Here is a 15513-nt window from a genome sequence, read left to right as displayed (position 1 = left end):
GTTGCATACCTATTCTCTCCAGGATCAAATGAGCATGTCTATCATATTAAGTGCTTTGGAACACAGGCAGGACAATGCTACTGCAGTTGTCTTGTTTGTGGGCTTCCAAGAGGCACCTGGTCTGATATCCAACCTTGGTCCGATGTCCGGATCAAGAGAGGGCCTGTGGCCCAGTGGTAGAGCATCTGCTTGGTATGCAGAAGGTCACAGGCTCAATCTCCAGCATCTCCAGTTAAAGGGACTAGGCAAGTAGGTGATGTGAAAGACCTCTGAGACCCTGGAGAGCCACTGCCGGTCTGAGTAGACAATACTGACTTTGATGGACCGAGGGTCTTGGGCAACCGGGTCTAACAGCTGATGGGACTTACCTGGACAAAAGTCTGGAAGCGGGAGTCTTTCTTCTGCCGCGACTTGATCACCTCCAGAGCAAAGGGCTGGTTACTGCAGAAAGTGGCGGTGGCTTGCTTCAACTTCTCCTCCCCTGCTCCACTGAACTGAGACAAGAACCCAAGGAAAGCAAACGTCAAAATGGCAGGCGCAAGGAATATCAAACAGCAGCAGCAGAACTGGCATGCATTGGTGGCAACAACGGACCTTCAGTGAGGCCAGCCAATCCATCAGGGGAGACGACCTCGTGTAACCCTTACCACCCCTTTCCAACCTGTTCAAGCATGTTGGTAAGAAATTTAAGACAAGGGATTCAGGCAGTGTGTTAAATTCTGGGTCCTCATAATGAACAACACATACAATTCTCTGAAGACTCCTGTGAACTTCCCAATATATAAAATCAGGATCCACTTACACCCAGTAGAAATGGGCCCAGACCAATGTTTCAGTGGAATCACGGTATGCTTAGCACAGGTGTAGCTTCCTGAATACTATCATTAGTACATTCCCATTATGCAACACTCCTAATTATAAAGTCTTGTTGAAGGATTGGCGTCTGAACATTTTAAACTATGCCCTTTGAGGCTCACCTAGTATATAGACTAGTCTCCTTTAGGGACCACCCAAAACATCTCCCTCTGCCTGAGCTTTTAACTAAAGGGTGGCATCTTTTTAGATGTTTGATGGTCTGCTCCTAGCTCCAGGACTGCTTTATCAACATCATTTCACATTGCTCCATTGTGTGCACTGCTGTGCCCTGGACTGCTTTTATTGGCTGTTTGTGCTGGTATTGTCTTTATTGGTTTGGATTGTCTAATGTTTTTATTGTTGGGTTTTTTGTTTACTGTGTTTGATTGTAAGCTGCCTCAAGCAGGTCTGGAGAGACGGCATACAAACCTTCTACATAAATATGCCTTCTTGGAAGAAAAGGGGGTCGTGCACACCAAATGAGACCACAGCCTTAAAATGTCTAAGCTGGTTACATTTCCTTGGTCTCCCTCATCACATCCAAGTTCTCCCTCAATTTCACTGACAACTTGGAAAAACAGACAAGTCCTCCCCCTTTGCAGGTCACCTTTAAGGTAAATGACTCATTTCTTTGTTGTTAATTGAATTTTTTAAAAAACAGCACTCAGCTAGATAAATACTCCACAACAGAAATGAAACACATGCACCATGCTGAGCTCCCTTCATCTTCTACAACTGTGACTCCCCCAGCTCAATGTGGTTCTTTTAGAAATGAACATAATCAGATAATAAGTTCTCAGACAAGGCAAATCGGCAAGGCTGAACTGTGGCTCCTACTTGTTGTTCCATCCCCAATCTTTTTTCCCCCTAGAAAATTTTCAGTTCCAGAAGGAAATGGGGGGGGGGGGAGCGAATAAAATCCAGTTTACCCAAGTTAACAAGTCCTCTCCGATCTGATCAATAACGGATGTCTCATTCCTTTTCCGCACTGCTTTCATCTGCTCGTTCAGCCCGGCTAGCAAAGAAAAGAAAGAGGATGTTACCAGCAAGGCTGTGGCTCAGTGGTAGAGTATCTGCTTGGCATGCAGAAACAAATCCAGTTCACCAGATTAGCGTCCGCCGCTCATGTGGAGGAGTAGGGAATCAAACCCAGTTCTCCAGATCAGAGTCCACCGCTCCAAACCACCGCTCCAAATCACCACACCACGATTTCTGCCTGAGGAGTGGCACGTAAGTGTCCAGCACCTTGGGGTGGCACTTGGGAAGGGCCATGGCTCAGTGGTAGAGCATCTGCTTGGCATGCAGAAGGTCCCAGGTTCAATCCCTGGCATATCCAGTTAAAAGGACTAGGCAAGTAGGTGATGTGAAAGACCTCTGCCTGAGACCCTGGAAAGCAGCTGCTGGTCTTACTAGACAATACTGACTTTGATGGACCGAGGTCTGATTCAGTATAGGGCAGCTTCATGCGTTAGTTTCACTCCGATGCAATGGTACAATATGCTGGCTCGTCCTGTCAACACTCTTGAATTAGCAGATAGGAAAACTGAGTCAGGTGGCCTCACTCACCATGGAGCTGAAGGATCTCCTCCAGATTGGAAAATATATTCCTCAAGTCCGAGGGAGGCAAAATCCCTTCGCGGGACACGCGCTGGTAGAAGACCTGATCGAGAACCTTCAGTGTACGGACATGAGCGCGCTCAGTGTAAAACAGCTCTGGAGGCAAGGAGGCACAGAATGGCTGTGATGCTTTTGTTGAAAAAAAAAACTAAATGCACAGGAGTAACTAAAACAGCTTAAATTCAGGGGGCACCATTTGCCAGGAGCGAGGGAATCAAGCAGTTTAGGGGCAGACATCATCAACAGTTACAAAACAGCTTTGGAGGCAAGGAGACACAGAACAGTTGTAATGCTTTCGTCTAAAAAACTAAACACATAGGAGTAGCTCAGTTTAAATTTAGGGGGCACAATTTGCCAGGAGTGAGGGAATTGAGCAGTTTAGGGGCAGACATCATTGACAATCTACCTTAAGTATTCTCTAAGAATGGCAGGCTGCAAACAAACAATAAACTTTGAAAGTTCAGCAGTTTCGATCTGTGAGAAATCCCTGATTTATGAGCTGCTTGTTGCCTTTTGAAGATTGTGAGGAACAAGAAGCTCTACATTGCTAATTCTTGCAAGTGACTGAACGAACAATAAAGACAAAGAGATACTGATCGTATTCTTGTTCCCAAGAAACTTGTCCGCCCCTTCTAGAGCACTGGTTGTACAAAATGGGTTATAGATTCACAGGCCTTGAGATTAAAAATATATTCTTTAAATCGCTCCTTTCCTAAAATGCTACCCTGCTGTCCATCAATCCAGAAAGCCTTTAAACAACCCTTTAAGACTACCCTACCGCATCCCACCTACCATTCCTTGAACCGAAACTAGAAGCTAAGCTGGGCCAGTCTCTGCTTGTTAAAACATTTGTGCGCATGGACTCCAAATCCAAAGCTACATTTGGATCACAAGGCAGCAACCATTAAAACATGTCAAACATTAAAACATTCAAAACAGCTTTTTAAATACAAATACATATAAAATATTTAAAACTCTCACACACAGAGACAAGGAGGAGGGCTAATAAGAGTTAGTGAGTGAATGCCAAACAAAATGGAAGACAATAGAAGGAGACAGGCAAATCTCCTTAGGGAAGGAATTCCATCATTTGGGTGTCACGACCAAGAAGGCCCTTTCTCACGGTGCCACCTTTCTAGCCTCAGATGGCGGGGGCGCTTGAAGCAAGGACCTTCAAAGACGACTGGGAGGTCCCACGCCCAAAACACTTCTCTTTACCTGGGGGTCCAACTTTTTTAGAAGAAGAAGAGTTGGTTTTTACATGCCTTTTCTACCTTTTAAGGAGAGTCAAACCAGCTTACAATCAGCTTCCCTTCCCCTCCCCACAACAGTCACCTTGTGAGGTAGGTGAGGCTGAGAGAGCTCTAAGAGAACTGTGACTGGGCCAAGGTCAACCAGCAGGCTTCATGTGGAGTGGGGAAACCAACCCAGTTCTCCAGATTAGAGTCCGCCACTCATGTGTAGGAATGGGGAATCAAACACGGTTCTCCAGATTAGAGTCCGCCACTCATGTGGAGTGGGGGATCAAACCCAGTTCTCCAGATTAGAGTCTGCCACTCATGTGGAGGAGTGGGGAATTGAACCCAGTTCTCCAGATTAGAGTCCGCTGCTCATGTGGAGGAATATGGGATCGAACCCGGTTCTCCAGATTTGAGTCCACCCCTCCTAACCACTATACCATGCTGGCTCTCCTTTTAGCTGTTTTATGGCCTGCTACTAGACTGTTATTTTTAGGAATACTGTCTTCTGCTTCTCAATGTTGTTTTAAGGCTGCTTTTACGTCCCTGCGAGGCTTTTTGGCTTATTTTACTTAATCTTTTTAAAACACAGATAAAGTTTATGTCCGTTGATTTTATTGCTGTATTGTTTTTACCTTGTGAGCTGCCTTGAGCATTGAAGGAGGGGCGTATATGCATTTCCCAAACAAATTAAAGACGTAAAGTGAAGACAAGGCCTGGCCCCTGCCAGCTTACCATTAATTACTTCCTGACGTTTAATCTCATAGGGCTTCAGGCTGAGCAGCACCTCCCGGCTCACCAGCTGCTGCCAGTTGGGCAGGTCTGTCTCCAGGTCGACGACAAACAGCTCATCTTCGCTTTGATTATCTCCAGTGCCCACACTGTCCATCCTAAGAGGAGGGAACCTTTACATTTAGGAAGGGACTTCAGGGTGGGGCGAAGAAGGAAACAGTCTAGCCACAAACAAAACACTACAGGGATTTCATCAACAAACCTGCCTTATGGTCAGGAATGTAATTTGGTACATGACCTTTCCAGGGAAAACAGAGTTGCGCTTACCTGCAACTGTTGTTCATCGAGTAGTCTTCTGAGCAGGCACACATGGGAACTGTGCTTGCGCGGGCCTGCCACACAAGCGCATTTCCCATGGGGGACTTCACAGAAGCCACGAAGATGAAGTGCTGAGCTTCTGGAGAAGGACTTTACTGTCATTACCTCAGTGGTTTTCCTTGTAAATATCTGGTAAAAATGAGTAAGTGGCTTATCTAAGGTAACGCTGTCGGTCAACCAAAGGAGGCCGAGACCTCTCCTTTCAGTGACATCCAGTTGGAAGGGAAAAAAGAAACCACAGAGCTTCCCAATCCATCCATTTATCAGTAGGATCAGTGCTATCATCAGCACTGTGCATACATAGTCCAAAAGTACCACTGAAATAAGGTATAAACAGCTGAGAATGGTTTGCCTTGCACTGTACTTTGGTATCAAAGCATAACTTTGCATTATTTAACAGGATTTAACAGGATTTGTGTCTGGAGGGCGCAAGATACCTAAGCTGCGAGCAAATATGTTTAGGTTCAGCGCACTAAGGCTAGTGACTAATTCAAGCAACCCCGTCAATACCTTTAAACACAGTCATACTTGCACTCACTTGCGGAAAGACTTTGGAGTCCCCAAATCTGCTAACCTAAAAGAGACATAAAGTCCTTATTAAACACAACTGCTTGTGCCACGGTCCAAAATAAAGTTCTAGGCACTGGCTAAAATTTTCTATTAAAACAGCAGAGCTGCCTCCGTGGCCCATGAGTGAGAACACTTCGATAACTACCATTCTATTTCCAGGTTTCTAGGCTTTATTGACCACCCCCACCAATACAGGCCAATGGGGAGGGGCAGTGGCTCAGTGGTAGAGCTTCTGCTTGGCATGCAGAAGGTCCCAGGTTCAATCCCCGGCATCTCCAGTTAAAGGGACTAGGCAAGGAGGTGATGTGAAAGACCTCTGCCTGAGACCTTGGAGAGCCGCTGCTGGTCTGAGTAGACAATACTGACTTTGATGGACCAAGGGTCTGATTCAGTATAAGGCAGCTTCATGAGACACTGTGAGAGACGCACCTGTCAAGTTCTCCCTCTTCTTCCTGCAAATGGTCCAGAGGAGGAGATGGGAAATCGAAGACGGTGTTTGGCGTGCGAGGTGTGCCATCTATACAGTCACTACAAGATGGAGGTTCTCCAATAGGCTTTGATCCTAAAAAAATGTGTGTGTGATTAAAGCAGGGTTTCTCAAATGCTGAAACTCACATCCATTTTCTAAACTGACTGGATCTGCTCCTATATCTCCCACCCACCATGCCCCTCTGTGCCTCTTCACTTCCAGCAAGAGGAAACTGAGGCCATGACCTGGATGGCCCAGGCTAGCCTGACCTCATCAGATCTCAGAAGCTAAACAGGGTCAGCCCTGGTAAGTACTTGGATGGGAGAACACCAAGGAAGTCCATGGTTGCCATGCAGAGGCAAATAATGGCAAACCACCTCTGTTTGTCTCTGCCCTGATCTGGATGGCCCACGCTAGCCTGATCTTGTCAGATCTCATAAGCTAAGCAGAGTCAGCCCTAGTTAGTACTTGGGAGACCACCAAGGAATGGGAGACCACCAAGGAATACCAGGGTAGTTATGCAGATCCAGGCAATGGCAAACCACCTCTGTAAATCTCTTGCTTTGAAAACCCTACTGAGTTGCCATACATTGGCTGCGACTTGACGGCACTTCACACACACAACCCCAAGAGATGTCTGTGGTCACAACGAGAAACTCTGGTGATGGTTTAACTTTTTGTGTTCAACATGCATGCTGTACAGAGAGGATTTCCCACCAGCCGTGCAGTTTTAAAATGATGTATTTTTACCTGTTTCGCTGTCCTTACTCCCCTCCTGGGAAGTGAACGTCCCTGCGGCTAGTGGGGACATGGGGTTAGCAGGGGGGTAGGCTATATCCGTGCTGTCACCAGACCCGCTCTGGCGCGTCTTCCCAGAATCCAGCGGCTCCGGGTTGACCGAGGAAGGTGTGGATAAGTGCTTTGGGTGGCGCTGCTTTTGCAATTCCATGGCTCTGCCTACTGGAGAGACATGGAGAAATCAGCTGCGTCGCTCTAACTTGAATAAGGCACCTAGATCTTGAAAAATTCAGGGCAGAAGAACTTCCCATTTTTATAGTTTAAAAAAGAGGCATTCTTCGAGTCAAGTGCAGGAAACAGAAGAGAGATCTTTTTTTAGCACCTACAGAAATCATCAGGGATGGGGGAGAGAGCTTGAGCAGTAACATTGCTCTTTTGAGGAAATGCAGAAAGCCAGCTAGAAAAGGAACATTTCTCTCTATCTGACATACTTGCATAGCTGTCATGGCGGCTTGGTCTCCTTGGGGGTCCCAGGATATTGGGAAAGACTCTCCTCTTCTTTTCATCCCCTTCCTTCTCCTTCTTAATACTTTGCTTATAGTTGAAAAGGAAACAAAAGAGAAGGGATGTGAAGGCAAGCCCTCCATATTCAGTCCAACGGATGATACGTTCATTAATCGTTCAAAATCGTGGGCTGTCATTGCAAGGGGCCTTACAATTCTGTCCTTCTGTTTGTTCAGGATTTCCCATCAATGCTTTAAATTTGGAAAAAAGGAAGCTATTGGTACAAAGAGAGGAGGTTGAGGGGAGGACATGCTCTCTTTTAAGTATTTGAAAAGCTGACACTTAGAGGAGGGCAGGGAACTGTTCCTGTTGGCAGCAGAGGACAGGACTCGCAAGAATGGGTTTAAATTATAGGTGGAAAGTTACCAGCTGGACATTAGGGAATATTTCTTTTACAGAAAGAGTGGTTCAGCAGTGGAATCAGCTGCCTAGGGTGGTGGTGAGCTCCCCCTCACTGGAAGTCTTTAAGCAGCAGCTGGACGAACACTTGTCAGGGATGCTGTAAGCTGATCCTGCATTAAGCAAGGGGTTGGACTAGATGGCCTGTATGGCCCCTTCCAACTCTGTGATTCTATGCCCGGACCAAGCTATTACAGTACTGACACAGGACATCCCATCTCATTCATTAATCTGAAGCATGACCCACTGTGAAGTTCTCCTACGAAGTCCTATTGAAATCAACAGGAACCACAGAAGATCACAGCTCCCATAATGACATTATGCACCTGCAGCATCACAGAGACTCATAGCAAAGATGCCTCCTCACAGAAGGGAGAAGAAAAGGAATCACAGGAAGGCCAGTGCAGCTGCTAAGGGAGTAACCTCAAGTCTCTCAGATGTGCCTTGAGTGTTGCTGATGCATGCTGCGTAAATGAGCATGTTGTTTCCGCTCTCAGCTTCATGCAGATAATTGAAATGGCTGCACATTAACTGAGAGACAGTGTGGCCTAGTGGTCAGACAGTCAGACTAGGGTTTGGGAGAACCAGGTTCAAATCCCCACTCTGCCATGGAAGCTTGTTGGGTGACCTTGGGCCAGTCATGCACTCTTAGCCTAACCTACCTCACAGGGTTGTCGTTGTGAGGATAAAATGGCGGAGAGGAGAATTTTGTAAGCCACCATGGATCCCCATTGGTGGGAAAGGTGCAGTGCAAATGAAGTAAATAAATTACAAAAAAAAATACAGCTTGCTTCCAGGAAGTCCAGGAAGTTCACTGGGCAACTGTGGCCCGATCACACATTCAGTCCACCCTACCCTACCCTACCGGATTGTTATGAAATGTGCGGCTGGGGAGGAAGTTTCAATAATAATAAGAAAACGAGTTGGTGTTTATACCCTGCTTTTCTCTACCTCAGGGAGTCTCAAAGTAGCTTACAATCACCTTCCCTTTCCCTCCACACAACAGATACCTTGTGAGGTAGGTGGGGCTGAGAGAGTTCAGAGAGAACTGTGTGACTGGCCCAAGGTCACCCAGCAGGCTTCATGTGGAGTGGAGAATCAAACCTGGTTCTCCAGATCAGAGTCTACCCCTCTTAACCACTACATCATGCTGGGGGCTGCCAGTTCTTATCAGCTAGATTAGTATTCTGACTGAATTCATGCCACCATTACCTTGATCTTTGGCAGGAACCCGATCCGCCCCCGCTTGTGATCTAGATTCCGGGGTTCTTTGACTCTCACGCCGAGGTGTTTCATGTAGGCAAGAACAACATACTGCACAGCTGAACTGTAGGAAAGATCAAGCAGAACAACATGTAAAGGACACAGACATTTGTATTGATGGAGAAGAAAAAGAAAAGTTGGTTTTTATACACCAACTTTCTCTACCACTTAAGGAAGAATCAAACCGGCTTACAATCACCTTCCCCACAACTGACACCGTGAGGTAGGTGAGGCTGAGAGAGCTCTAAGAGTGCTGTGACTAGCCCATGGTCGCCCAGCTGGCTTCGTGTGTAGGAGTGGGGAAACCAACGCAGTTCACCAGATTAGCCTCTGCCGTTCATGTGGAGGAGTGGGGAATCAAACCCGGTTCTCCATATATTTATTGTTGTCTGGCTGGTGCCGTATGAATAAACATATAACACTGGTGCCTGAATCTCTGGAGAGTCACTGCTACTCAGAATGAGCACAGAGCTGGATGAGGATTCTCCAACAGAAATGCTAAAATGATGTTCGCAAACATGGCCAGTAGAGGGCACCCTCCGCCTGCTCAGCACACACAGGCTCTGGAGGCTTTCGCAGAAGTGTGATCAACATACTCCAAAAACCCTGTTTTGTTACCTCTTTTCTTCTTCAACAGGCTGGGAGGACATCCTGCAAAGGAAAGAAGCAGACTCAGCAAATCAAAAGCCAAATCATAAGCCATCTCAACCGTTGGGTACTTGTATGAATCTTGACTTTGTTATCTGACAAGGAATGGGTGGCTCACTTCAGGCCCACCCATTACAGGATGCTGGACTTGATGGGCCTTGGTCTGATCCAGCATGGCCTTTCTCATGTTCTTATCTCTCTATTCAATCTGTGCAGTCTGGAAAAAGCCTTTTGAGGTTACTGGTTGCAGTAAGACATTCAAATATTAAGAACCTGGCTGTCGTGCTGAACTAGAGCAAGGCATATCTAACTGTGGTCAGCCCCAAAGGAACTCATACGTGGGTCCTGATGCAAAACATGAGCTCTCATGTTTGTCCCTCTAACAAACTGGAGGGATACTACCTTGGAAGCTCCATCTCTAGCAGTCCCAGGCTTGTGGTTGCCAATAGATCTTTGTCCTCCACAACTTTTATTTACTTCATTTATACCCCACCTTTCTCCCCATCATTCTCCTCTCCTCCTCCTTTTTATCCTCACAACAACCCAGTGAGGTAAGTTAAGGCTGAGAGTATGGGACTGTCCCATGGTCACCCAGCAAGCTTCCATGGCGGTGTGGGGATTCGAACCTGATTCTCCCAGATCCTAGACCGACATTCTAACCACTATGCCATGCTGGCTCTCACCAGTTTGCCAGATCCCCTCCTGCATCCCAATTTACTTATGCTTATGGCTGCAGGAAAAGAGGAAGACCCCACAAGAGATGGATTGACTCAATAAAGGAAGCCACAGCCCTCAATTTGCAAGACCTGAGCAAGGCTGTCAAAGATAGGACATTTTGGAGGACATTGATTCACAGGGTCACCAGGAGTCAGAAGCGACTTGACGGCACTTACACACATGGCTGCAACCCCACTCTGTGCCCATAATTCCATTAACTGTTGATATTTACACCGAGCACTGAATATTCGCAAACCCTGTCCTCTACCCCAGAGAGCTGGAGCCTCTGACCTAATGCTGACGGATGGAGGTTTGGCCCAGAGACGGTTTCCTGCAGAGTTGTGTCACAATTGAACACAGCTGTGACTGAGTTCATCAAGCTGCTCCCCCTGCTTAAAGGAGAGCAGCAACCGTGCCCACCACACGCCTCATACTTACAACACTTCTTCGATTTTGGTAAGGATCTGCTCGGCACAGGCTCGTTCCCTCTCCAGCGCGGATCGGTCACGAAAGCGTTCTGCATCCAGCCTGGTCAGGTCCCCTTCCGCCAGAGTCAGCCCCATGCTGCGTTTCTGTCTGAATACACAGAAAGGTACGGCGGCCAAGGGGGGGGGGGGCGGGGGGAGAGCAAAGTCACTCTCTCATCCCTCAAGGAAGTCAATGTGAGCCTTTCAAGCAAGCATTTCTACCCATATTACGATCAACCAGCTTCCTGCACCTCAGGCTTCACGCGGCAGAAAGCAGACGCCGACGGGCGATTCGAACTAAACTGCGCAAATTCCATAGCTACAGCGTTGCAACGCCCAGTTTTGAAACCCAGAGTGGTGAACAATGAACTGTAGTGCCTCATAAACCATTTTTTTTGGTAGAGGAGAAGCAGAAGAACTGACGGCTAAGAGGCTTGCTATGATGACCCTGTACCCACGCCAACCAGGCTGTTTAATCACCAGATGTGCACAGCAATATCTATACCAGGCTGCAAGAGCTGGTTATCAAGTGGTCACTCAGCATAAACCTCACAGAAATGAGTGACCAGACTATGCAGGTCTGTTTATTGACTTTCCAATAAAGAGAGTATATTTAAGAAGAAGAAGAGTTGGTTTTTATATGCCGACTTTCTTTACCACTTAAGGAAGAATCAAACCAGCTTACAATCACCTTCCCTTCCCCTCCCCACAACAGACATCCTGTGAGGTAGGTGGGGCTGAGAGTGCTCTAAGAGAACTGTGACTAGCCCAAGGTCACTCCTCCTTCATGTGGAGGAGTGGGGGAACCAACCCGGTTCAGCAGATTAGCAGCCGCCACTCATATGGAGGAGTTGAGAATCAAACCTGGTTCTTCAGATCAGAGTTTAACCGCTCCAAACCACTGCTCTTAACCACTACACCACCCTGACTCCCATGAAGAATGATGAACTTGATAACCTTCATTTGAGCAGGCTGAAGCCAGAAAAACCAACTTCTTTAACTTTACTGTTGACAACTACAGAAGATTTAGAGGGCAAACAGAATTGTCGTTATGTCCCTGCTCTGTGGGGCAGTTAAAAAAAAAATTCAAGAGGAAGGGCTGAAGCTACATGGGGGAGAGGCCAAACTGTCTACAAAATGCTGGAAGTCAAGAAGATCCTGTTATGGAAGCCTGTGCTGGTACACTCCCATATCTGAAACACAAGACGGCTGCGAAGAAGAGCCAGAGTTATCCTCAGAAGCAAACAGAGAGCCCAGTGACCACCGGAAGAATGAACATTTACCTAAAATCTTCCAGGTGCCTCTGGACCTCAGGAAAGACTTTCTCTTGCATCGTTTGGATATAATGGCGATGGAGTTCTTCAGGAATTAATTCTAACCTCCTTTTCTCTGCGGGTTAAGGAGGAGAAAGAGACGGTCATGTCAAAATCAACAAAATCAGCCTCAGTTACATAGTTGCAGCCATTGCTTCTTGTCCTGCAGCATGGATGTACTACATTTATTACTAAAAGCACTTGCAGAATACCTTTCCTGTGAGGCTCCTGACAGATTTCAGAAGACCATATTTCACTCCCAACCCAGCGGCTGCATGATTTGGCATCCCACATCAAGGCTTGCATTATGCAAACACTGGCATTGTCCACTAGCCTCCCTAACTGAACATGAATGCTGTTGAAGGAGCTGGGTATGTTGAAGGTTGAAGGAGATGGGTATGTTTAGCCTAGAGAGGAGAAGACTGAGAGTTGATATGATAACCATCGTCAAGTACTTGAAGGGCTGTCATATAGAGGATGGTGCCGAGTAGGGCTGTCGATTCGGTTCGGCCCGAACTGAAAAACAGCCGAATTTCCCCTGATTCGGCGGTTTTTAGTTCGGGACGAACCAAACTCAAAAATGGCGGGAAACCGGGGGAGCCGAATTCAGCGAGTTCGGGAGTTCACGAATAAATTCGGCAAATTCGGGGCATCAGTAAGCAGCATAACCGTCAGTAAGCAGCATTCTCCTCCCCCGGCCAATCGGTGGCCAAGCTGGGTCTTCTTCTGGCCAATCAGTCAGGATTGAGTACTGGAGGAATCAGCTGCTGCGCAGCCAGGCCGGTGAGAGAGAAAGAGTGAAAGAAATTTTCATGGGGGGGTGCTTGTGCACATTCGCTCCTTTCCGTGGCTGCAGGGGGCGCATTTTTGGGGGTAGAGACCCCAAACTTTCAGCAGAGCTTCAGACGAGCCTTCTTCAGAGACCCTCCAAGTTTTGTAAACATTGGGTCAGGGGGTCCCGAGATATGGGCTTTCCCCTTTTCCCTATTGGGATGAATGGATCACCCAATCCTGTATGCATATCCAGAGCGGCAAATCCAAGGCAAACCTCCCCTGCTTAAATAGAATCATATTGGATTACCCAGTCCTCCCAGCCCCTCCTGATGGAACAGAAGACAGCCACAGTAAGACCCCTTTGGGGGCTTTAATTTATAATTTTTCTCCTGTGTGTGTGTGTGGGGAGGGAGCAGTTTCTGTAGGGGGGGAAGCCAAAGGGGGCTTTCGCATGTTCTGCCTGGGGTGTGTGTGCCCCCTCGAGTCTCTCTCTCCCTGGTTTGAGGGGGGGCTGTCCTCAGGTTTTCCCTCATTCATACGACGGTTAGGTCTATTTTGATGCTTGCTCAAAACTGGTTTTCAAATGGTGACTTAAAGAATGCATTTTCCTGGTCCCGAGTCCCATGCAAAAGGGGAAATTCCACCCCCTCCTGCTCATTATGCATAGCTAGCTGCCTCTGTCCCTTTCCATGGTTTGCAAACTCCCAGGTGTCAGGTGTTGCTTTGCATGTTTGCAAAGGTGTTGCTTTGCAGTTGTGTTGCTTTGCAGTGTTGCTTTGCAAACTTCTTAGCACCTGCCCCGCCCTTTGCATGTTTGCAAAGGTGTTGCTTTGCAGTGTTGCTTTGCAGCTGTGTTGCTTTGCAAACTTCTTAGCACCTGCCCCGCCCTTGCTCTCATCAGCTGTTTGTCGGGGCTGGGAGCTTTGTGCGTGGGGGCAAGCTCTGCTCAGAGATGCACATTAAGGGTGGGGGGACCCCTTTCGGGGCCCATATCTCAGCCCCCCCGACCCAATCTTTACAAAACTTGGGGGGTCTTGCAAGAAGGGTCCTTTGAAGCTCCGCTGAAAGTTTGGGACCTCTACCCCCAAAAATGTCCCCCCTGGAGCCACAGAAAGGCGCGGTTGTGTTTTTAATGGCTTTATTCGGCCGAATTTTTTCCCCGAACTTTGAATTCGGCCGAATTGCACGGACCCGAAGTGGGGGAGTTCGGACTTCGGCATATCCCGAACCCAGACGGGCCGAATTCGGCCGAATCCGAACTATACCGAATTTTTTTTTTCAACAGCCCTAGTGCCGAGTTGTTCTCTGTTGCCCCAGAAGGACGGACCAGAACCAACAGGTTGAAATTAAGTCAAGAGTTTTCCTCTAGACATTAGGAAGAACTTTCTAACAGTTAGAGCGGTTCCTCAGCGGAACAGGCTTCCTTGGGAGGTGGTGAGCTCTCCTTCCCTGGAGGTTTTGAAGCAGAGGCTAGATGGCCATCTATCAGCAATGCTGATTCTATGACCTTGGGCAGATCATGAGAGGGAGGGCATCTTGGCCATCTTCTGGGCATGGAGTAGGGGTCACTGGGGTTCGTGTGTGAGGAGGGGGAGAGGTATTTGTGAATTTCTTGCATTGTGCAGGGAATTGGACTAGATGACCCTAGTGGTCCCTTCCAATTCTATGACCCCCAGAGGGTCTGGTGTAGACGAAGAGCCTCTTTCAACCCAGGAGTCTCTCAAAAAGTATTTGTAATGCAAGATTCAAAAGAACTTTACCTAGATCTACAGAAATTTCATCCGGAACTGGGACCTTCAGATTCTGCAATAATAAAAGGACAACTGAAAAGAACTAGAAAAAAAAAACTTAATTTCTTCGGTGGACTCAAACTAGGCATTTGCTTCACCCTCTTACACCCCACTTCCACACAGGCCCCAAGTCACATTTCAGGGTGTTATGTGCATGGGCTTCGGCAACCATACGACCTTCTAGTAAGCTCACAGTTCCTCAGAGCAAGACCACTGTGTTTAAGAACCACAGCTATAAATGAGTCTACCTTCAACATTTGAGGGGCTAAGTTTACTCAGCCTGAATGTGAGCATTTGGTTTCAGAGCACTAATGACACTCAAAAGCCAAACGATGTTCCTTCAAGACCATCAGGTCGAAAAAGACCAGGCACAATTAGCTGCAGTTAAACAGAGGTACAGAGAGATCAATACTGCACCTGCTTGGAGACCTACCGATGCTCGCTCCAGGAAGAACTGATTGAACTCGGTGAAAACACGACGGGTCTCTTTGGAGTTGGTCTGCTTGTACAGGTCCGCAAAAAGATAGCAAAGCTGCGTGGGGGGGGGGGGAAGTCACCATAGTATCAGAAATACAGGAAGAAAAACACAGTCCTAGAGGTGAATGTCTCCTCTAGACCTTCAGTGGTATTTTCAGAGGACTGATAGTGCCATGGGCTTAGACTGGAACACCTCTGCACTCTACACTTCCTTGAGAGACTCAGTTAAGACAGAGAGAGAGAGAAGGTAAACAGTAACAATCAGTGTTTGTTTAATTGCACTCTGTGCAACATGTATACTTTCAGCAGAAGAAACCCTCCCCAGAGTTCTCCCCTCCCAGTTACAACATCTAAAGGTAAAGGTCCCCTGTGCAAGCTCCGGATCATTCTTGACCCATGGGATGACGTCACATCCCGACGTTTACTAGTCAGACTTTGTTTTTACGGGGTGGTTTGCCAGTGCCTTCCCCAGTCATCTTCCCTTTACCACCACAGCAAGCTGGG

At 47.4% G+C, this 15513-nt stretch overlaps 1 protein-coding gene across 1 annotated transcript in view; it reads right to left on the bottom strand.

Moving 5' to 3' along the window:
- The window catches only part of ARHGEF12 (Rho guanine nucleotide exchange factor 12), a 122438-nt gene that overhangs the window by 20877 nt on the left and 86048 nt on the right, over positions 1-15513 (bottom strand). Inside the window, exons 15-28 of the mRNA XM_056860536.1 lie at positions 14966-15064; positions 14503-14545; positions 11939-12044; positions 10627-10764; positions 9442-9474; positions 8773-8887; positions 7089-7191; positions 6610-6819; positions 5820-5952; positions 5359-5394; positions 4446-4600; positions 2422-2568; positions 1785-1870; positions 369-494 (exon numbers count right to left, since the gene is read on the bottom strand). Of these exons, the coding sequence (XP_056716514.1) occupies positions 369-494; positions 1785-1870; positions 2422-2568; positions 4446-4600; positions 5359-5394; positions 5820-5952; positions 6610-6819; positions 7089-7191; positions 8773-8887; positions 9442-9474; positions 10627-10764; positions 11939-12044; positions 14503-14545; positions 14966-15064 (1530 nt within the window). The remainder of the gene's footprint in view (positions 1-368; positions 495-1784; positions 1871-2421; positions 2569-4445; positions 4601-5358; positions 5395-5819; positions 5953-6609; positions 6820-7088; positions 7192-8772; positions 8888-9441; positions 9475-10626; positions 10765-11938; positions 12045-14502; positions 14546-14965; positions 15065-15513) is intronic.

This window comes from Euleptes europaea, chromosome 14 (genome assembly GCF_029931775.1).
Source record: "Euleptes europaea isolate rEulEur1 chromosome 14, rEulEur1.hap1, whole genome shotgun sequence".
Lineage (NCBI taxonomy): Eukaryota > Metazoa > Chordata > Lepidosauria > Squamata > Sphaerodactylidae > Euleptes > Euleptes europaea.
This window is presented reverse-complemented; position numbering and strand designations above follow the sequence as displayed.